The following is a 24,495-nucleotide window of genomic DNA, read 5'->3' on the forward strand; positions in this document are numbered from 1 at the left end:
TTCTGATCACAGCTAAAATTAAAGTAAACATGGAAAAAAATTGTAGTACTCCCGGAGGATACAAGATGCCAGGCGAGCAGTGCCTCAGTTTGTGAGAAGTGAGTTTTGGGGTATGTTCTAAATAGACAATAATTGAATATTTCCCTTTAAACTGATGAGCTTTAGACTGCAGCATCCTTTACCAACTGACAATTTCACAGAAGCACTTTCCTTACATTACCAAGATGCCAACTGCACGTGTTAATGTTTATCCATCTCCTTATAATTTATATGTATTCTCCATTAAAGACCATCATTATATTCACCACTGCCATAATTATTTGTACCTAGTTTTATGATGAGTGACATTCATCCCGAATATGTCCTTGCAGAAACACCTGACAGCCTGTATACAACCACCGATGAACAAAAGCTTCTCCACATTCTTCTTGCACATCTGTTTTTTAAAATTCTTTTCAATTCCTTAAAGTTTTCACTTTAATATGACTTGAGACTTCCTGAAGTCTATAACATCTAAAAATGGATCAAAGCATTTCAGATTTCTGCTCTCTCACATGATAGAAATATGCTGTTGACTAAAACTGTTTTCTCCATGCGAACTTGTGAGTATCTCAGTGCTATAATTTTTCCCATCTTTCCCTCTTCATGCCACCATCAGAAAATCAGAATTGATTTAACCAGGGTCTCATCTGCCATCAACAGTGCAGACAGAAACTGGGCATCTCATGCAAATCCAGTGCAATTAATTTTAAAGGAGGAGAGATTTCAGGGTTATCGCATACTCCACAGAAAGCCTCCAGTGCCTGTGCTCCTGCACGGGCGTTCATCACCCCTTCTTTTAAGTGCCAAAGGAAGTTACAAAAATCCTTTAGAAACAGAATTAACTGCACAGTCAAGAAACAACACAAAACTAATTTCTGTTGGTTATAAGATGAGCAGTGACTACAGGTGCAGAAACTGCAAATTTGAGGAGAGGAAAAAGAAAAAAGGAAAAAAAAAGACAATGAGCTTTTGGACTCGACTGTGGGGAAGTCTGAACCAGCAAGTGACCATCCTTCCCTTATGAATTTCTCACTTGCTATGATGTAAAACCAGTACCTCTTCCTCACCACCCCACACTGGCCAACACCGTACCATGGAGGCACCAAGGAGGGACCAGGGGAAGGGGCCTCGTCAGGATAATCATGGATTGGGGTGCCCATTCCATCACAGGTGGGGTGTCTGTGCCAATTCCATCACAGGCGTGGCTGTTGATGTCCATTCCATTATGGAGGGGGGGGCTGTCTGTACCCATTTCTGAGTTCCACCAACTGCTGGGGTATGTTTATCAAATGTTAATTTAACCCAAATCCGACATTGAAAAATGAGTCAAAACCAGAGGCCCTACTTCTCTCCCCAGTAGCCAAAAGTTCCGTGAGACATCTCCTTCTGTGGCCCTCCGTGGGTGCCACCGTGTGCGTTCACACACCGTGCACCTCTCCCACACCTCTGAGGCTTCTCAGCGAGAACCTGCTCACGGCTCTCAGTTCCTCACCACTTTATGTGGGCCCTCGGTTCCTTTTAATTCCTTTATGCTCGATTCTTCAACATTTGAAATCAAAATCAGGATAATTCTGTCACGGGGATAGTAACTTTTCTATACACATGACAGGACCTAACAAGACGTATTAATATCATTGACATGATAGACCCTCTCGGAATTAAATCAGTGAATATTTTTAGGGAATCCTAAGCTGTAGATTATTAACATGATCGAGCATAACTTGAGGAAGTTACTGTCTCACTGGCAGGAGCTCTGGGCTGCTCTGACATACGAATCACTGGCAGGATAAACCACACAGTGCAAACAGATTTAGTAACATTTTACATATTTTCCATTTTGCAATACAAAAATATACCAAAATCCTTTTTTATGTTACCTATGTGCAAGTGTGATTTTTTTTTACATCTTAAAATGTCTGCTAGATCACAGATGATGTTTCCTATGGAATTTTGAAACCAGCTCTAAGTTCTACTAAAACTTTAAAAAGTAATCTTCATAGCAAGTTTGGAGGAGTAATTTTCAGAATATAGGAACTTTGAGTATTCATACATGGCATTGGCTGCAGAAAGAGGGCACAGAAAAACATAAATTTTTTTCTTACACATTTTTAAAATGCATTGGAAACCTCATTTTAGCTTGAAAATTCTATCTTCCTTATTTATACAGTTAATACTTGAAATAGTAAAAATGATTTAAATACTTGTGTAGATTCACCTTTTCAAACTAAAGGAAAGAGAGGTGAAACTTTTCTGCCAAATTTGTAAGCATTAAAGAAAAGATTGTCTTAATCCTTTCCCTTAAAAGAACTGTGGTTGAGTATATGGAGGGGAGACATTTTAGCAGCAAAGCTTCCCTGACTATCCTGTTTGATTAATTAACCTCTCATCCAACAGCTTTGGTGAATCACAAAAATAACCCAAACCTTGCTGGTTTTAGGGTGTGCTGGGCTGGAGGGACACATGTCACCAAATGTCACATACTGCACAAACAGTGTCCCAGGCATGCAGGGGTCAGACAACCAGATTTAAAATGTTAAAATATATTGATTTCCATCTCCTGCTCTTCTCCCTTTCCCTTTCAGAGGCAGACCCAAAAGATATTGCTTTTGCAGCAAATGCGGTTCCTGACACCACATGAACGCACTGCAGTAGGGGTTCTCTAAGGGATGCTGCTCTCCCAGCTAAACACCCCGACAATGTTATTTGGAACCCTAAAATCAGGGAAATGGGAATTACTTGGTTCAGCTTTCTATTCCACTCCCTTCCCACTCCCAGACTGCTTCCAGAAACATACCGAAATGCAATTTTTGGTCAAGATGTAATCGGTCTTTAACACTCAAATTAAAAGCACTTTTTATTTTGTTTTCTGGGGAAGAAGTGGGGAAGAGCACAGGACAGATAGAGGTCAGAGAAAGCAGGACACTTCCCACCATGGTTAATACACGATGAAGGTAAGTAGCAGTTGAGGCCTGTGCTGCTGGAAGGTCTTGCATCCCACTAAAAATGCCTGCTTGGGTCCTTGCAGGACATGTTACATAATTATGTAAGGTTACTAAAGGTACTTCTTTTCCTTGTGATATTTTAAACACAGCTTCCAAGTAAAAATTGGGAAAGAACCCTTAACTAGCATGCTTTTGTACCAAAAGCTACAGCATGTGCTTTAAATTCATAAAATTAGCATTTGTTTCAAGACCTGAAACTCTCTTTGTTTTCTGTGAAAAAAGAAAAGCTACCAGAAAGATATGCTGCCTTTTATGAAATGTGATTTCTTTGCAATAGGAAAAGATTTGGGGTTGAGGTTTCTCAAAAAATATGTGAGACTCGAAAGAGAACGGTAACAGAGGGCAAATTACAACTATTAGGGGAAAATAAACATTATGTGTAGTAAAATCCTCCTGCCTAGCATACCAACCCCCTCTGACATGCTGGTTTTCTCCAGGACAGCTGTGCAAGGCGGACAGCATGGCAAGGGCATCTCTGACACTAAAAACCACTTGCAAAAGGGCCCAAGCTTGGACAATGCAAACTGATGGTTTAAAATAAAAATATCTGCCTGTTGCTGGCCAAGCTCTGCCCCTTCTCCTCCCCCAGCTAATGAGGTGAGCACCTTCTCTGAGGGCAGGAAATCCTCGTGAACCCAAGTACCTCTGAACAGGTGTGGGGACAATGTCGTGCTCCATGCATTTGTCTCTCCCCAAACCCCACAAGAACGAGAGTCATCTTTACCCTAAATCCATATCCCTGTGAATTCTGGGTTGCCTTCCCTGTAAAATATCCTGCTAAATGGATACTGAAGCGTTGTCACGTGAGGGGCCACCCTGGGATTCTGAAATATGAGAAATACATGGCCTGTCTCATAAATGAGGTGGTGTTTTTACCAGTTACTAGAAATAGCCTTAAAACAGCTGGAGAGGAATCGGCCAGGTGCTAGAAGCATTCCAGAGGAGTGCACTGATCCCACAGTCCCTGGCCTCGTGTCATGCCATGGTCAGCAGAGTCCTGCAGCCGTGTCACGGCCAGGGAAGCCAGGGATTAACCTCCTACCGAAAATACTGCTAAATCCATCCCTTCCCTCACCTAAAAAACCACACCCCTCTGAAAACCAAATGTGCTCTCTCTCTCTCTCAAGCTTATACATTTTTTTGTCAGGGTTGTAGTAATTTAAATTTTCCGTTTCTGAAAGTCATACCTTAAAAAAATTGACTTTCTGGGACATGACTTATATTTTTATTTCAGGAAAAAAGTGGCAGGCCACAAGGAATTTTAATAATGCACACAAAGAAATCTGAGCGCAAAATTTAAACACAAAAGATGCATTGTCCCTTCATGTCCTTTACACACAGGGGCCAAACCAGTCAGTTCCTGGTTCACCTTCCTTTATGTAAGTGGATTAAAAGTAAGATTAACAAACTGTCAAAAAGAGTGGTAAATGATAGCTTCTGCTAGTTAAAAATTCTGATGGTTCTAAAACTCTGTTGGTGGCCATCTTGGCCTGGGAGCTTTCACACAGATGAGACTGGTGAAGGCAGGGCATGGGGGATGGAGAGGCACTGAGGCAGGAAGGGGTTATTAAAAATGAGTAATCCCTACAGAAAGAAAACACCTAGGCCCAGCAGGATCCATGTTTTAACATACACATCAACACTGAGAAACACATCAGGAAAATAAAACCCCTGCTCTGCCTATTTTAGGGACAGAATTTCTTTACTCAGTTGTTTTTTACCGAGGAAGATTCTAACACTTTCAAAGTTCATTTCTGGGGTATCCACATCGTGCTTCTAAGACAGACCGGTCATGTCCATTCCTGTATGGCACAAGCCGCCCTGACAATGCAAATGTGGTGAGATCCTTTTCCATCTGACACCAACACATGCTGAGGGGGCCCCGTGCACCTCCCCTGGGTGCCCCCAGCACTGCCGGGGAGTCTGAGCTGCACCGAGGGGATCATGGCACAAGTGCAGCTTCAGGCCCAGAGCAAAGCAGGTTCACTATGCACTGAAAATAAATAAATGCCCTCTTCTCTCTGCTGAGTCACCTGCTGGGTGGAAATGCAGCCGCTCGCAGCAGCTTCATGGGGTCGCTCCGCCAGGGGTGACCACAGGGTGACCACGGGACCCACCCCACGGAGCTCCCTAGAAGGTCAGCCGGAGTGGCAGGCCAGCCCGGAGCGGCAGGACACTGGCACCAGGACAGTGGCACCGACAGCAGTGGGGAGAAGGGCTGTCCCCACAGGACCTGTGCTGGACCCCCAGCTTTGCCCCTCCACTGCATGACCTGCCGAGGACAGAGCTGCCACTGGGCACCCAGCGAGGTGAACAGGCAGCAGGTCAATCTTGGAGGGCAAATGCATTTTTTTAAGAATAAACTGCAAAACTGTACCAAAAAAATGAAAATCGTGGAGTGCCGCCTTCTCACAAGTTTTTCCACTGACTTTTTTAGGGTTATTTAGGGTTTATCTTTTTTGTTTGTAGTAAGAGGGCTATAACCTGGCCTGAACTCAAAATAAATAATAAATGTCTCTATTTTTATAACTGAAATTTGAAATGACAAGAAAGAGCCAAGTGCTCTGAGGGTGAAAAAGCAGCCCTGTATCTTCAGTGTGGAGAGGGGATGTGATGGCATGTCCTGTGGAGCATGGGTCATGCTTCTCTGGGTTTGTGGAGCACCTGGCATTTAGAAAGGCAAAGCTGTAAGCTAAACTTCCCCATAACCCAGAACAAAGAGCTCAACGAGGCCTCCAAATGCCTCATGCTCCAAAAAATCATACGTATTATTAACACTGCAGTAAGCTACGATCAAAACTGTTCATCCTGAATCTGCCAAAGAAGTCTTTGTCCTATTATTTGATTGACAATAACCCCTTTGATAAACATAAGTGGGTATCAAAACCAACCAATTTACTGCAAATGGATACCTACATGAAGAAAAACTTGAAGTATGTTTTGACAAATGTAATTTCCCTTCTCTGATACGGAAGAAATACAGAGAGCAGTCACAATACAGAGAGCAGTCACAATGCAAATGATGTGTAAAAGTTTCAAATCACCATCTTAAAGAGGTTATTAAATATTATTTTAAACCACAGTGGGAATTGGATTGTTCTGCTGACTTTGTTGGGTTTTTTTTCCAGAATAATTTTAGTTAAAATAGTTGAAAGAACAAGTTTAAAGAAACTAACTTCACCCACTTATAAAGCTCTGATTATCACAGAGACCTTAGACTTAAGTTTCATTGAATACCATATGAAAATATTTTTTTCCCATCAAAGGCAAATTAAAATATTCCAGTTATAATCCTTTTTGCCATTTCTTTTTAAGATTCCTTGTTCTGGGAGTCTGTTTTGGTTGGAATAAGACATTTCTGCTCACACAACAAATTATTCGTAATGTGCCCAAATGTGTCACCACAGCACACGTCAACAAACCCCACCACCATCCCCAGGAGCAGAATGGGCTTGTTATAGAGTCATTGTTCCAGTCTCCCCAAGTACCATGCAGGGGCTCCGAGGAGTCAATAGATGGCAGTCCATCTCCTAGGAAAGCACTGGAAAATGAGTAAAATAACCAAAAGCCTCACAAAAGAGAGAGGTGGAAGGCCGTATGGTTCTTCACCAGTATTCACAGTAATTAACTAAGAATATTTTATAGAACGTGAAACATTTGGACAAACTGTGGTGGTCATTTGTGAGTGATGCCAAAAAAAATGGTGTTTTATCACAAAACCTGATGCCCGGGTTGATCTGCACTAGATGGACCTGCGTGAGGGACGCTCACCACCAATTTATGAAAACCAGTTTAAATTTAGTGGTTGTATCCATGGCTGAAGTGCAGGAAAAGCTTCCCGTGGTCCCCAAGGACCGGGCAGCCTCCGCGTGCAACAGCACAACAGCATTTTCATTTTAAACTTCTCCTATTTTTCCCTAAGCTGTTATCCTGTTTGTCCTGAAATATCTGTTCTAAGCTAGGAAAATTGTACGCTAATTTCAAAGTGAAATATTAATATGCTGATATCAGAGTTAAAAAATCATGGCTTTTTGTTATGATCCTATAAAAATATATATAATATATAAAAAACATGCATTATTCTAACACAGAAGTTTTGATTCTTGCCAGAACATTATTTACTTCTGTTCTGCTTTGGGTGCAAAAGAGAATATTTAAAGGGAGTAATGAAAGCCAGGACTCACACTTTTAAACAATTCAGATAATGGAGTTTCTTTCAATTTACTTATTGTAAATATTGAGCATGTCTTTTACCACACAAATTTTTAAATTCCAGGCTTAATCTGACTGCTAATGTAACTTTGAGCCAACGGGACTTTTCCCATGCAAAAAATGGAGGTGTGCAAAGCATTTCCCACATGTCAGAAATGTGGATTTTTTTCAGATAATCTGCAGTTCACTGAAAAATAAAAAAAATATTTATCAGAAGCTACAGTCTGACTTGATACCAATTAATCTTTGCGTGCCCATATTTGACCACATTCTAAAATGCTCTTAAAATGCACCATGAATTTAAAAATGTGTTTAATAATACACTCATATTTGTAACCACTAATTCTCTAACAAGAGCTTTTTCTGACATACATTTTTTAGCTTTATACTAAATTAAATGTAAACCCTGAATGCTTACTACAAAATCCACAGCAAAATTTTTCTATCTCAAGATACCTCAAAATCTGGCCTAGTAACAACTTGGTCAGACTTAAGATACTCCACACTTTTTTTACAGAAATAAATATTTTCTGAGTGTTGATGGCAACTCACTTTTTGAGGAATTTTCAATGGCAGGTAAGACTAAAATTAAATTAAATCAAATCTTCTATCTCAGTAAAAACCAAAACATAAGATATTACTGCACCAAACATACCTATAAGATTATTAAGTTCCAAGTATCATAAACATTTCAGAAACTGTTCTTACATGCACCCTCAGGGATTATAATGAAAGATAGCATTTACCTTTTTCCTTCATCCAGTTTTAAAAAAGCAAACAAAAATATTCAGTGAATGTACCTTTTGCTCATAATGGTTTTTTTTTTTAAAAAAAACCAACAAAAAGTCTTTACCAATTCTGTTTAAAAGTAAATTCTCAGGAAGGGTGCACGATTTCCAGAGCAGATCTTTGTGTTAAAGTCTTTATGCACAAAACACAAGTGTGAGGTTTTAAGTGCAGATTTCTCCTATTCATTGAATTTAGAAGCAAAAAAAGCAGAAAAAAGAGCATTCCACTGCCACGAAGAGGTGGAGGAACAAATTATAAAGCACATCCCATCTACTGCTCCAGAGAAAAAGCGAAAGACCCGAAAGAAAAGTAATGGAGAAACTTTTCTAGTTTGTTTTGAACAGAGAGTGGGGCTTAATTATCTGTAACAGCGAAATACGTGCGAGGCCGATCTGGGGAGCGACGACAGAAAACCTTCAGAGGGACAACAAACCCCTGATCTTTAAAGGGGATTTTATGTATGACAGTTTTAGAAAATAATATATTCAAGACCCCTGACACCAATCCATGGAATATTTTCTTAACTGGGTAAATATCGTAACAGGTTTCAATATTAGCCAAATTTGTATGCATTTGTTTTATTTTTATCTCTATTTTACATAGGAGGAAAAACCCTAAGTAATACACTGGTACAGTTCACAAAGTTGTATTTTCTTGTTTCAGAGATTTAACATCAACTAATGCAGGTCAAAGAAGCAGTCATAGCTATATTCTGACCCATTATAAATTATCTGCAAAAGTTTGAGTTTATTTGCTCAAATTGCCATCTCCACTCTAACTGAGATTTATTTACTAGTTTAAGAAGAAAGTTTTGTCACACAGAGTGCTTAATTACCAGCATCTGGGATATCTGAGATGGGATTATTGCTCCTGCTATGCATCCCAACTTAAAATGTAACCCTCTTTCTATGTGTAAATGTGGTCACTGAGAGGAGAAAAGCAAGGCACTCATTTGATTATTACAGTATTAAAAAAAATCAGAATTCTAGAGATGTTTAAAAAATAGTGACAGTGTTTCATTGCCTTCTTCAGTTCAAAAACTCTTCAGATGTTTATTATCTTCTCACAGAAGATGCTTGTCTATATTTTATGGTCAGCAGTTCACAGAGGAGTAAATAGGTTGGGTGTAGAAGAAAATAAAAAAGGTGTTTCTACTTACTGTTAGGTGATACTGCCTCCATATTTCTGGGCAAGCCTGGAAAATAAAAATATTGATCATCTAGGAGCATGAAACAAGGTGCTTTACAGCCTGTTGGTTTTGGCATAACACAGTATCCACTGGTGTCGGTCACAGGAAAATAAGAAGCTTAACTGAAAGGGTCTGCATTTCAGCTTCAAAAACCTGGCTAGACAGTTTAATTGAATTTTACACTGGTTTAACACACTCCCTGCCATTGTCAGAAAGCCAGTAACAGTTTTCTCTCTGCCCTTCTTCTCCGAGGGGCAGAAGTTTGTGAGAGCAGTGTGTCTGTGACTGTAGGGTGCATTAATGCTGCAAAACAAACAGGGGTAGATTTAAATTCTACATTTCTGACATTTTAAATTTACATAATGCTCTGGAAATTAAATCACAAGGTGCCTTCCTTTCATGTAGGAACAGAAATATTTTATCTTTTTTGTACATATCTCTTTCCTAATCAAAATGTAATTGTTACACGTAATAATCCTCAGCAACCTCGTGTCAGATGAGTTGTAAACAAGAACCATAACAGATTGCTTTAATGTTTCTATTTTTACAATGGCTTACTTGCCTTTTTTTTTAATTTTTTTTTTTTTAAATTGCCAGACTCTGACATCAAATCCAAAATAAAAAAAAAAAAATCACACATTAAATCCTTTTGTAAAAAAAAATTTTCAGAGCAGGTTTTTCAGTCATAGCAGTGACACAATAGATCTGAGGGACACATGAGAGACAGGAAAAAGGGAAATGTGGATCTTTAAACAAAATCAGAATGTGTTGCTGGTCACTGAGGCTGAGGTCACTCTCCCAGGGGTTCTTAATGCTTTTACAAAATGTACGAAATTTCTGATGGCCCCTGAGCCACAGACAGACATGGAAATTGTGCCACTTTTTGTCATTTCGGCATACAGTTACTGCAGTGGAGGGTTTTCACTTCTGTTTAGAACATTTACTCTCTTATTAGAACTGCACCTTAGTGATTTAAACAATTAGCAATTTGGTTTGCCAAGCTCCAGTTTCAGTATTTTAAGAAGAAATATGAGTTATTCCATAGCTTCTCCATAACATGCTGCAGTTGCAATTTCAAACGTTTGAAGCCTCACGACTACTCACAAAGGAGTACTATTAACATTTCTTTACATTTCAAATAAATTTTTTGCTCACGCCTAAATTCCTGCCTTCTTTTATTCTGATGGAGCGCATTAATTAAAAAGACCCCACACTTTAACCAGTATCTCTCAAAACAAAATCCAAGTTTTCACCAGTCCCCCTATGGCACATACTGCATGTTTTTCCCGCATGTGATGGAAATGATATTATTTATTATTCATTCCACCAGTAACACAATTTTCTGCAGAAAAATCTACAATCTGTTCTGTGTAATGATTCGACATTTTTCCTCTTACTCAAATAAAGCGTGTAAATATTTGAATTTTATATTAATGTTTCTATAAAGGAAATGTGTGAAGGACATCACATTCCTCACTGAGGATCTGATGGTTTGAACATACTCGAGCTGTTTTTGAGTGCAAACAAAAGGATTGTCCTCCTTCCCTAACTTACACAGGGTTCAGAGGTGCGACACATAAACACCCTCTAACCTGTAAAATACTGTACCAGACACCTCAGCATCTCCCTCAGACCGGAAGAGGCTTAAGCTGTGCCGGAGAGCTGTGCTGGTCTGGCTCAGGGGTAGCAGGCATTTATTTATACATTAGTTCTGGATAGTTTTTGATTACCACAGTGTGCCCAGGCTAATATGGTTGAAAAATCGCAATCAACGAGTTGTCCTATACTGGCAAAATGCCACTCCGTGGTATGACCTTTACTCACATGACAGCTATTTAATAATCCTCATAATAATAAAAATTACTTTGTTTTTGAATAATCATTTGGTTGGCTATTTTTTTCAGTCTGGACACAATGACATCACTTTGAGTGAAAATGTGTAACTCAGAGTGGGAACCACAGTTGGCAGAGCTCTTGCTAAAACTCTGGGAGAGGTGCAGTCCTGGTGCATCTGTGGTGCTGTCCAGTGGTGGGGTTTATCCTTAAGGATGATTTAAGGGGGTGGGAAAACAAAAGAGAGTCAAGGAAGAAGATAGTGATGAGGGAAGATTGTCTAAGTGTATTCCTTCATTCAGATGGTGACTTGGGGTAATACTGCTCACCATTAAGAAGCTGGGTACAAGAGCTGAGGAGGGGCGACTATTAAACAATGGCTTTTTAGAGGTGATGCTTTTAACCTGCTACCATCCATCAGCTCACGGTTATTGTCTACATCTTCTATGACAAAAAGTATAATTAACAACTACTACCAAATACTGGCTCCTCAAATGAAGCGAGAGGGTTTGCTATGGAAGAGACCATAGCCAAACAAAACTGCTGCCAAACCTGTGATCTTCCTTATTTATTTAGAAGAACTTAGCCATGAACAGCCCTTATTTAAAGAGAAGCCCTTGCACTACACAGCTACTATTGGCAGTGTGATGAAGTACATTAAAATAAAATTGTATTTATTTCCTGCCCCAGTGGTCTGACCCTACTTGTACGTAGATGTACCAGCACAAAAAGTGCCTACTCCTGAAGGCAGTGCCAGTGCCACTGCGCAGCTGCTGCGTGCACAGGCAAGGGGCACGTCCCCCCACCTGGCCACACCTTTGGCCACGCGAGCACTGGGCCATTATTTCCACAAATCCATGCCACTGTTGCCTCGGACCACGTCCAGTCAGCGTGGATGGGTGGCTGACCCAGCGCTGGGTGCCACACCGGTGAATCGGGGCTGGGTGCTGCATGTTTTGACCCGTACTGAATTTTATCAGGTGCTAATTATTGTTTTACCAGAACAACAGCTTAATGCATCTGTTGTTTAATTCCCACTTCCCTATTCTCCAATGTGAACATCAAAGAAAATAAAACACTCAATCTCAAACAGCCCCTGACAGCAGACCGGGACTTGAGTGCTCAATAGACGAAGCCCTTGCCACCAGTTCTCATATTTCCACAACAATGAACAAACACAAAACCGGCACTAAGCGGCCTTTCCTCCTTTCCGCTCCCCTCGGCCGGTCGTCTGCCGAGAGGGCCCTCGAAGTTGGCCCTGCGGGGCGCGGGCGCGGGGGAGTGGATTAGCCCCGCTAACATGCGAGCACCGGCAAAAGGGAAGGAAAAACCCCACTACTGTATTTGGCGTATGAATAACCAAAATGCACGCGCTGACAGGAGACCGGGACGGGCCCGCGGCTCCCCGGGAGAAAATGTAGCTGTGATGAGTGACAGGGCTTTCAGGAAATATGTTCACAATCACAGACAGTGAAGGCCATGACCTAGATCGTTTAAGAGCTTGTCTTGTCAAATTATCAAAAGCTTCTTCGTCTCTGAATAAAGAGTGACATAAGTGAGTGTCAGAAAGCTGCAGGCTGACAAGCCAAGCATACAATAACAGCATGCACGTCACATACTTGCCGAACACCGCCACGGCTAGCGGCAAATCTTAATGAGAGCGCGGCTGGCCCAGGAGACTTGGGTCCCTGCTGGCACAGCTACTCATCTCGCAAAAATCCTTCAGCTCCGAGTCAGTTATGGTCTGACACGACGACTACAATTACTAAACACAACTTTTTAACAGAATCCTCTGGTGCTTTGTCAAAGCAGCAGCGGCTGCTTGGAGCTGCCCCGCCGCAAGCCACCACAATAAAACAAAAGATTTGCCAAAACACACACTTTTCATCACCTCCACATGGGAACTGCCACGAAAACACACAATGCTTCCCTTCAAAACCACTCTGCATGAGCAGATGTCGAGACCTCTCCCCACGCTGCTGGCACAGACGGCCGCCGGTGCCAGTGCCAGGCAGGCAGAGCTGACTAGCTGCTGGCACCATCCCTGCTGTTGGTAACGTGGACTTACACTCACCCTTGGGTGGACATGGACATGCCAGAGGTGTGAAGGATGGGGAATGGTGCTGGGGAACGAAGGAGAAAGGGCAAACCTGGGCTCTCTGCCCAGGGGAGGGCTGGGGGCCTGTGGTGCCGTCAGTGGGAATAGGACACTTGGCCACAGGGACACCAGCCACACCTGTGGATCCACCCCTGCACCTCCAGCCCCATCCCAGCCTGCAGCAGTGGCCACGTCCCCATGGTGAGCAGTGGCACAGATTCCAGAAACAACAGAGGCATAATTTCCCGGGAAAGAAGAGGCCAATGGTGGCTTGCACAGCCAGAGAAAGTGTCAGGAAACATGGAGAAGATGCCAACTGATATATCTGTCTGGTTACCTGGAAGGAGTGCTGCTGACAGGGTGTTTAGGACACTGGAAATGAGGCCCCCAGACCATCAGGCACAGTGTGGCTACAGGGCACCGGGCACTGCTGGCTGCCAGCTCCTGGTTGAACCAAGCTGGCTCACTGAGCACCCACATGCTGTTTTTTCCCAGGTACATATGGAGACACTGCCCTGTCTGTCTGCTCCCTGCAACATCATCCTGTTCACAGAGTCCTTCTCCCAGCCCTGCTGCTGGCAGATGAGGTTCACTGACCAGGAGGATCATGACATCCACTGAACTGCCACCAAACCTGCCCAAATAGCTCCTCCCATGACCCTCCCAAGGAAACCACACAAGGCCAGGCTTCTTCCAACACAGCTCCAGCTAAGAGGACTCCATCCATTCTCAGTGCTCTCTCAGGGAAAGAGACCAGCCTAACAGCTCATAAATGTATGACCCTGTAAATGTTTTAAATAACTCAATGTTTTCTAACCAAACCAGGTGAAGCACCATGAGCTGCATCATGTTCACTTCCGGATAAAAATGAGGCTGCAGAGAGTCACTCTGACAGACAGACTGTGTACAGGAGCCTTTCCTGCATCCTCTGTGTCACAGTAAAAGGGAGTGAACTTGCTGGGAAAGACAAATTACAACTTCCTTTGAGCATCCAAAGCATTTGACAACATATGTTCAATAACAAGTAGATGAGAATTCCCATTTTACAAGAAGTCATATGGGAAAGACAAGGGTGATGGCTACAAGTTACTCCTGGGGAGATTCCAGTTGGACACAGGAAAAGACTTTTCACAACGAGAACATTCATCTCCCTAGGGAAGAGGTGGATTCCCCAGCATTGGACACTCATAGGATTTGCCCAGAGAGCATTCTGGGCTGTCTTGGTCCCTTCCAACCTGGTGTTGCAGGATTCTGTGATTTCTCTTCCATGAACTGCTCCCATTTCCTCTGGAGGCAGAGCAGATCTGCATCCCTCACTAAGGAGGCTCACATGTCTAGTAACAACTGCACAGAGAGTCATCTCCTCCTGTCTTTTCCCAACCTGGTTCCTAGTGTCAGGTGTGCTGGAAGAAACAATAAACAACTGATTCTGGACCACTGTCTCCCATCACAGATGATTCTGAAGCTCTTCAAATACCCTTCCCTTTGTAACCTCCGTTCCAGGCTGAGGAGTTGTGGCTGTGCTGAGGGATGCAGAAGAGAGGGACCAAAGTTGTGCCGAGGTGTCCCTTGCTTTTCTGATGATTCCTAACATTCCACTAGCTCTTTTTTATTACAGCTTGTGAAGGCTAACCTGATTTTTTGTGGGATCATATCTCACAACTATAATCTGAATCCTGAATAGTAATGCTCAGAACCTACCTTTTCATATGGCAAGATGTGATTATTTTCCCTGGTATTTTACTTTACATTTACTGCCGCTCAAGTTCATCTGCCATCTTACTGTGTTCTCTCTCCAATTCTTATAGTCCTTGGGCAGTTCTTCACAGCTGGCTCACAGCAATGACTCTCTAAGTAATTCAGTCTTCTCAGCAAATCTTGTCACCCATTGTTCACCCTTTCCCATGTCACAGTAGCATATCCCACCTTTATCCTCTTACTCCATGCCTGTTTACTTTCCTTAAAAGCTTTTGGTCAGGAACTTTGTCAAACATCTTTTGGAATTTGTAGACTATGTCAACTGGATCATGTTGACACACATGCTTGTCAACCTGCTCCTTTGAAGAACTTCAGAGATCCCCAAGAAGTGGGATTTCCTTCACAAAAGCAGCCTGGAATCCCCCCATGTATATCATATTTACACACCCATTGCAACGTGCTGCCGCTGTGGCTCCTGCCCACTGGCTCAGTGCCTGTGGCTGGTGGGCCTGGACCTGCAGCTCTCTCTGGGACCCCAGCTACAAACTGTCCTTGTATTTGCCACTCAGTTACCACTCAGGCACCAAGCACGAGGTGTCTCACTGCCATCACCAACTGGGTCCTTTCACCTTCACATTCCTCCGCAGCTTTTGTGCAATTACCCTGTTTTGGTAACAGGCTTGCACTCACAGGTTCATGGTAATCCTCACTTTCTCTTCAATTCCTGACAGCTTCCCTGGTGATCCTCTCCACCAAGAAAGGTTTTAGTTTGGGAAAGCAGTTTCTTCCACTATGAACATCTCAGATGCAAAAAAACCCAACCTTTAAGCCAACAGCAGCAGCCTTGTCCTGTCCAAGCATTCCTTCTGTGTCTCGGTCACCTTTTGGCCTCACAGGAAAGATTTACTGTTGGTTTTGATTGCTTTGCCTTTGTTCTGTCATGCTGTCTTTCTCTTTGAGGACAGGGCAGGAGAGATATTGCTCTGACACCCCAGTGTGCACGGCCTAGGCGGCCTCACGCAGGAGCGCAAGAGAACTGCCCAAAGTTTCAAAGACAAATCTTTCTGATTTAAGGTGGACCTAATGAGCAGAAAAAATACATGCTGTGATGTGCCTGATAACTAGCACAACTCAGGTGGGATTTAAAATTTTGGATGATAAAGGACTTGTAGTTCCTTACAGAAAAGAACATCAGTTCATGAGATCTCACGTCATAAAAAGTATAAAAGAGAAAAGGTGGCAAAAGATGCTTCAGATTACAGTTTTGTCTCTCTGTCTACCAGACCAGGGGTGCAGAAATGTGCCATTCACATTCTTTAAAGGTATTGTGTGCACATTAGCTATAAGTAAAAGTACAGCTAGAAGAGAAAGATCGAATTTAAATTTCCAATATTATTCAAACATTCAAATATCATAAGAAAAACCTCCAAATGTGCAGAGCGTCCGCCACACATCCCACGTACTACCACTGTCTGTGCTGAGACTGTAACACACTCTTTGACCAAATAGAAGAAATAAAGGCAGGGAGGACACATTTAGAAGGAGATTTAAGTACTTCTGAATTTCAAAAAAACTAGCACCACACAGGTGTATTTGAAAGACAAACATATAGGCCATTATCTTTTGATACTCAATGAAGTGTAAATGTATGCTGATGTTATCACAGTTTGCCTTTTATCCTCACCTTTTGTGTTTAATTTGAGGAAAAAAAATAGCATAAAACGTTGATTGCTACATATAGGACTGAATTTTTGTGACATATAAAACCATAATAATATCATATAAGAGAAAGAGTGAAAGAAAGAGAAAAATACGTTTCATCTCCCTGTGAATTACTTAAGTAGATCATATAAAAACCAAAGCCTTCAAACTGCTCCTCTCTAATATTATTATAATTGATTAATAACTGATCATAGGGAAAAAACGTATCTGGAGCTCTTGGAGAAACAGAGTTACTCTTTACCTCTTGCTGGCATGCTTGCAGCATGCTGCGTCTCCTGATTTCAACCTCCCTAGATCTTCCACTCCACAGAAACAAGGACGTTTTTCTCCACCCCAACTAAACTGAACTAAAGACCGAGTGTTTACACCACTTTGGTTTGGTTTTTTTCAACCATTCTCCACAAAAACTGGGATAGTGTTAGGTAAAGACTAACCACAACATTTTCATACACTTACATAAACACACAGTATGTAAAATGAAAGAAACACAAAGAGACTGTCAATTCAGTGTTTGACAAACACAGAGCCAGTGATGACTGAGCTCTGCCATGGGCCATACTCACATCAGCATAGTGGCCCTTCATGTCACAACGGTTGCAGTGTTTGTTCCAATAGGCTCTCTCCAGGCATTCCCTGAAATAGTGCCCGGGCAAACAGCAGTTCAGACAGAAACGTGCTGGGCAGCTATGCTGCAGATGGTCTTTTCCTGCACACAGGCAACAAGGGGGAACTTTCTATGGAGAAACAAAAAAAGAATCATGTGACAACGTTTGAAAAGATAGAAGAAAAAAAGAATCAAAAGAGGAAATTAAGGAGAAACCACCTCAAGTAAGTGCGTACGGTTTCCTAGGACTTGATGTTGTGTTTCGTCAAGGAATCCAAGCGGAGCAAGAACATGCATAGAGTAAAATTCAAAGCTGTGATTCCACAGACTCCCTGGACCTTCTTGATTTGGACCTTGTCTCTGCAGCACTTGTTGAATGACCAGTGCCAGTGGTCTGTGCTCAGTGAACACAGTGACAATGATTGTGGTATCTGGGGACATGGGTTAGTGGTGGGCTTGGCAGTGCTGGGGGAATACTGGAACTCCATGATCTTAGAGGGTTTTGCATCACAGGGTTTTTTCTTCACTTACTACATTGTCTTTACCTCAATCCATGAGATTTTCTTTCTGTGGTTGAGTGGCTGGGTAGGTGCCTGAGGCCACCTGGGCTCAGCCCAGCCCAGCCTCGTGACTTACACAATTCAGCAAGTACAATGTGCAGAAAAGTATTCTGAGGCCAAGTCTGTATCTCTGTAAATCCAGTTCTCCCAGTGAGTAAGTGTATTTCCCACCAAGGGTGGATGGGATGCAGTCACTCCGTGTCCCCTCATGGATGACAGCCCGGGGGACTGAGGGTCCTACAGATTCCGTTGTGGGGGCTGGTAAATTCAGGCTCTCGCATGAGTGCCCCCACTTCTTCACGGTGCAGAGACTGACTTTTAAACTGCTAACCCTGGGACAAACCTTCTCAATATTAGGCATCTATTTGAGCTGCTTAAAGTTAGCTCCAGTTTCGTCTCGTCTACAATTTTTAATATTATTCATATCATAGATCATTATACAGATATCTGCCTCCATTTATTTACTAAGGCTGTTTTTTGGATTCCTTAGGTTCTCCTTGTTGAAAATACAATTGAAAAATATTTTACATCTTCAAACTGTTTTTACAATATGAAAATAAGATGTTTCTGTATTGCACTTCACTCCTTTTTTGCTCAGTCTATAGCAGCAAGGTCTAGTGGAAGGTGTCCCTGCCCATGGCAGGGGGGTGGAATGAGACAAGTTTTAAGGTCTCTTCCAGCCCAAACCTTTCCCTATGTTTCTCTCTGATATGATTCTGTATATTTTTCTTTTATAAAAACAATAAAATCAATGACCTCCCCAAACAGACGGATAATTCTATACAGTAAATTGACCTTGTGCAAGGTATTCTGCAACTGAGAGCAACCCTTCAAAGAAAGGATAAACCACTGAAGAAAAGCTTCTAATGGCAAGTGCAAGGGAGTATTAGGAAAACCAGCTGCATCTATGAGTGATTTAAGTGTTTCACTTACCTTTGGAGTGGGACAGTTCTTGGACAAATGTCCTGGTCTGTTGCAGTTCCTGTTGGTGATGTTTTTGTCAGCTGTGTAGTACCTTGTGCTGCTGTGCCTCACCCTGGCGTAGTTGGAGATCTGGGCCTGGTAAGAAATGGGGAGAGAAACGCATTTACCACCTGAGATTTTGTGCTTTGATGTTTGTTAGAACTGGGAATTGTAAAGGTCACTGCTGGCAGTGATCAGTCAGATATCTAATATTTCACAAGTACAGTTTACACATACAGGTCTGGAATGGGTAATTCCACTACAGAGAAATCTGCATTGTCTGGAAGAAGCTCTTGTTCAAACTCCTACTTCAGGACATTCTTTTTTGCTTTTTAAAACTGCAGTTATGAAGTTTTGCTTTCCCTCAGTTAGGCAAGACACTTTTACTCACTGTGCTATGTCATGACAAACTGGAATTTTCCCCAGAATAAGAATATAACTAACATTAATTGCAAATGCAAGTTACACGTTCCCTTGCACACATTAAAGAAAACTACTTGGACAAAATACAATGCTAAACAAGTCTGGACCAAATCTGTAATTTGCAATTGTAAAGAAAGATTTATAAAGGAAAAAAAGGAGGAAAAAAAAAAGAAGCTGGAAACAACTGTCTTTCTCTCAGTGACCTCACACATATTTTCTGTGCAGACAGACAGAATTGAAAATCCTATCAACAACCTTCATTGCCTAGTAAACATCACAAGTTTTAAAAAAATAAATGAAATTTTGGATGAGTGAATGGGGAAGGTTATAAAAATACCATTTCTCTTCAGGGAAAGACTTTGTTAATGTTACTTGATTGCATCAGCTTTACTGGACCTTGGAAAGAAAAAGGGAAGGAGTTGGACCTGGCAGCTGAAGCTCACTCCTCCTGGATGCTCCAGCACCTCGCATGGGAACTCCAGGCTGCAGCCTCCCCACACCCACCCCTGCACTGAGCCCGACCCTGGGAAAGCACCGCACACCACTGGCTCCCAGTGCCCCCTGACAATGGGACCAGGCTGCCACGAAACATCTCTGGGCCTCTGAAGAGACCAGAAAGGAAGAGATTATGTCCTCCTTGCAGAATCCACGGAGGCATTCCAGCTCCCGGCATCCCTGTCCCTTCCTGCCTCTGTCCTGGCTGCAACTTGAGCACTCCTTCCTCCCACGGGAGGACACTGCTTATAGTCTCACACAAACACCACAGAAGGGTTTTTCAATCTCATTTATCTTGCTTTGTTTGTTAATGAGCATCAATATAAAGAATTACAGAAGAATTTGATTGTCTGTGTTACCTCTAAGTCTTTATCAGAGACGGACCAGTCCACATCAACTTCTCCTGAAAAACAGAAATAAAATTAATTATTTAATTTACATGACTATTTTTCTATAATATATTCAAAATATATTCAATATATTCAAAATTATGATTATTGTACTTACTGAAATTGCAAACAGATTTTGACGTCCTAAAGAGGAGAAACTATTTCCGTCTTTGGTAAAGGAAAGCTATCAACCCACTGGTCACTAAATCTGCTTCACCTGAAAATCAGCACATGCCTAGCTACTGAGAGGACTTTATCTGACACCACCCTGTTGTCCTATCCCCTGGGGTATAAATTCAGGTGGGGATTTAACTCCTCCAGAGGCAGGGTTTCCAAAGGTTCTGATTCCAGCCGTTGGAGTTACCCCTGCCTGTGCTTGCGGGAATGCCTGGCTCAAGTCCAGAGGTTGCAATGGGGGGGAGCACATGGAACAGCAAGTTAATGCACAGAATACACTTTTCCTCCTTGCAAATTCTCCAAGTCTGTGTCTCCAGGCCTGCATCCTGACTGCTGCATGCCAACAAAACTGAGCATAACCTCAGCCACCCAGATTGTAAGCTGAGCAACTCTATTTCCAAACGGGGTTCAGTAATGTGCAATAAATCAGGAGGACACACCGAATTATCGACTGTCACACCATAACCTTCTCACATGCAGTCTTTGGGCTGGCAGGAGTGAAAAGAAACAAACCAAGAAGGAAATGAAAGGGCAATAAGCTAAAGGAATAGGAATGCAGCTACAGCTGTTGAAAAATTCTGCATGTCGACACCGCTGATGGCTCTGGCTGCGCACACACAGCTGTGCTGCCACAGCAGCTTCCACCTCTTGTGCTGGAATAACGGCGGATTTGTGCCAGTGAAGGTCCTCACCTTACCTATACTTTTACAGCAAACATTACAACCCACGTGCAAATTAATCCTGCGTGTTTGCGGACTTTTTAATGCAAACTGTCCCATCCTGATCCCACAGTCCGAATCTGAGGCATTCACGTGTTACTAACACAAATCACAATAGCATCGTGAGCTACAAACAGCAAAAAATTATCAAATTTTGTTTGCACTATTCATTTCCATTAGAATGTGGATGACCATGAATTAAATTTATATAATCTATAATGTCATGTCTAACCATTTACTGAAAAAGTCAGTAATTTTGGCTGAAGCTTGTGACACAGTATCTGGATACCAGATATGTCACTCAGGTCCTTTAGAGCACAACATCTGCTTACTGCTGCTCTTCATCTAACAATCAGGGCTCACACCACCTGCTCTCACCTGAATAAAACCCTAAAGTATTTTTATTTCTAACACTCGCTAATGCCAACGCCCAGCTCCGAGGCATTGAGAACACATTAACTGGCCTGTTCAAAAAGTGATTTGAACAATGTGTGAACCTGAGTTGTGGTACACAAAGTGACTGCCACTGCCAGACTCCAGCACCCCATGACCAGATTTGTCACCCCAACATCATTTGGGATGAGGAATCATCCTCAGAGTGGGAGGTGGAACCCTCCAGGGCCCTGGGGAATGCTGCCTTCGTCCCCACAGGGAGGACAGATGGGACAGGTTTGCGTTTGTGCCCTTTGGCAGGAGTAAGTCATGGATATACCTGAGGGGAAATCAAGCCCTTTGGGGCCTGATCATGAAAAGTGAAGAATGGACATATTTGAGTCATAAAAACACTGACATATTTGAGTGCATTATTTATTGCTCAGAAGCCTGTTAAGGAAATTTGTTCATAAAGAAAAAGGTATTTCTAATTCAAAGCTCTGCCCTGGCAATCAGCACCGTGAGTACCGTGTTGCACAGAAACACACATGCAGAATGGCTGACAGTTCACAGATCAAAATTACCAGCAAATTAACTCCTGTTAATCACTAGGCATGTCCTTCCTGAGGTCAAACCAACCAAGTTTCTCTTCTTCACTGTCAAAATCCCCTGCTTCTCAGGGGAAAACCGCAATACCATGATTCAAATGCTCCTGACGCTAGAAACTAAAAGTGCTCAACTCAGAAAATACATACAAAAGCTTTAAAGCTGAATGAAATATTACATATCAAAATATGTAATATCAAAATCTTCCTTTACTAAATCTGTTTGGTGATCTAAAAGTTAATTCTAACTCACAACAGGTTGCATAAGCCTTGTTTTCATCCATAATAAATTCTTGAGATCGAAACGTGTAGGGAGAATTCTGCTTCTGCAATGAAATCTTGCTGTAGACACATAAAAAACCTTCAATGATACTTCTTGCTGACCACAGTATTTTGTCTGGCACCAGATCATGAAATAAATCACAAAACTCTACTCAAGTTGACAGATACCTCCTCTTCCTCTGATTTAGTTTTATTGTTTGGATGAACTAATGTGTCCAATAGGCACTCCCAGTGCCCCTGGGCTGGCTCTTGGCCACTCCACCTCCACTGGCCCTGCTGTTCCCTTGGCTCAACCACCAGCACCAGTACCCCTGGTGTGTTGGGGACCACCTTGTGCCACACTCCCTTTGGCCTGTAGCACCTATCATCTTTGTTTTATTCCTCCACTCTCAGCCTCATCTGGTCTGCGTCTGAGATTGTGGGAGTGGAGAAGCTCTTCCCAAGGATGCAGCGGTGGCTTGGCCCTGGGACTGCACCCAGAATTACCACAGGATGGGTAAGGGTGGCAGGGACCATGGGAAGGGTCACTAGCCCCCAGATGTGCCTGAGGATGATGCTCTCCCACCCCACAGTCCCCAGTCTGGGGCAGAGAGGGCAGTTTTGGCCAGAGCACAGTCACCAAACAATGGCACCAGCTGCTGAGGGCTCTGTCCTCACAGAGCCTGGCATGATGGCTCCTGTCACCTCATGTCCTCCTAGGCCATGCCAGTACCATGTTACAGCATTTCACCCTTTTTTTTAAGGTGGACATGAGCACAGAGGGTAGATATCTGCCAGAAGGAATGGCTCTAAGTGTTTTATTTTTACTTTTACTTTACTTTTGCTTTTACTCTTTACAAAAAAGCAGCTCAAAAACTATTTAGACTATCTCTGTCAAGACTTTCTCCTTTTTCTGTGGAAAAGTTGCACATACAAAACTTACTTGAAAGGTCCTGTGAATTAAATAAAACCAAGAACATCTTTGAGAGATCTGTGCTTTTAATCTTCCTTATCTTCCTTTTTTAAAAGCTATCTCCTTTTTAAGATTATATTATATTTAAGATTATCTCCTTTTTAAAATTATATTATTTCTATGCTAAGTTTAATACTGAATAATTCCTATACTAAGATTTTCTTAATTTGTATACTTAAAAAATACAACATATAAACTTCTTCTATTTATACTTTAAAAAATGGTTTTATCAAACTGCAGATCAGGGAAGAAAAGAAGAGGATGCAAAATATATACCATTTATATGAAAATGGAAGCCCTGCACAAGGTTTTCCCTTTATCAAGTATCACACTTTGGCTGTCCTGTGCCCCTATACAATGGGATGAATGGTGAGCAACAGCTTTGCTTTTATTTAAAGAAAAATTTTGAAAGATCATTGAGATTCACATGTATCCCTCCACCAGCATGAAAATGTAAATTTCTGAGCAGCGCGCAGGGTGAAGCCAGATTTAGGACCACTGTTCAATGTGCATTCAAACCTCCCTTCTTTCATCCCAGACAGGGAGAGGAGGGGAGGAGGGAGAAGGAGGACCAGCAGTCAAAACCTGAAATTGCCTGGAGGAACAATCTGCTTCCACAGGAACAAAACACTGACTCAAAATAAACAGTAAACTGTTAAATCTGCTGTGCAGTTCCACCAGGGACTCTGGTGGCCAAGCAGGCTGCCCTTGCCAGGCAGGGCATCTCTGGGCACAGGCTGTGACCCCCTCAAAATCACACTTGTATTTCACTCATCAAGGCTGGGAGAAAACACGTCCCTGCACCAAGTTCTGCCTGCCCTGCAAGGGTTTGTGTCATCACCTTCTTCAGCAGCAGAGAGAAGCTGCAGAGCACAGTCATCCAACTTTGAAAATAAAACACTAAATTTCCTAAAAGGAGAAGGCAATTGGTCGTGTCCTCCCTTCCTTCTAATTGGAAAATATACGCAGACGTATTTTATGTATTTTACTTTATGATCAGCCCAGTGAAATAGGACACTTTGAGCTGTGGCAGCATGATACGTGGCCTGAAGGGCAAATACATTTCAAAGCTGGGCTTTAAAAATTGGATTTTGACTGCTAATTAATATAGCACATTACAGAATAGAGAACCCTAATTACATTCTAGTGCAAGACCTCCGTGGCAAGGACTGTTTCAGACATATCTCTGAACATGTCAGGACACAGTTTCTGCTCCTACTGGAATAACATTTTAAAATTATAAGCGTTAAACCCCCTAAAAATCATCTAGAGTTGTAAGAATTTCACATCGTGACATATTATATATATCTGAAAATTCCTGCTTATATGTGAATTGAAGTGATTCAAGTCTTACTGTAACATAGCTATA

The 24,495-nt window shown here is 42.2% G+C and overlaps 1 protein-coding gene across 3 annotated transcripts in view; it reads right to left on the bottom strand.

Moving 5' to 3' along the window:
• Positions 1 to 24,495, bottom strand: part of ZCCHC7 (zinc finger CCHC-type containing 7) — an 87,257-nt gene that overhangs the window by 11,141 nt on the left and 51,621 nt on the right. For all 3 annotated transcript variants that reach the window (XM_032676398.1, XM_032676399.1, XM_032676400.1), the window contains exons 5-8: positions 19,990 to 20,033; positions 18,683 to 18,808; positions 17,149 to 17,319; positions 9,205 to 9,240 (exon numbers count right to left, since the gene is read on the bottom strand). In XM_032676398.1, the coding sequence (XP_032532289.1) occupies positions 9,205 to 9,240; positions 17,149 to 17,319; positions 18,683 to 18,808; positions 19,990 to 20,033 (377 nt within the window). The remainder of the gene's footprint in view (positions 1 to 9,204; positions 9,241 to 17,148; positions 17,320 to 18,682; positions 18,809 to 19,989; positions 20,034 to 24,495) is intronic.

The sequence above is a fragment of the Chiroxiphia lanceolata genome, chromosome Z, assembly GCF_009829145.1.
Source record: "Chiroxiphia lanceolata isolate bChiLan1 chromosome Z, bChiLan1.pri, whole genome shotgun sequence".
Classification (NCBI taxonomy): Eukaryota; Metazoa; Chordata; class Aves; order Passeriformes; family Pipridae; genus Chiroxiphia; species Chiroxiphia lanceolata.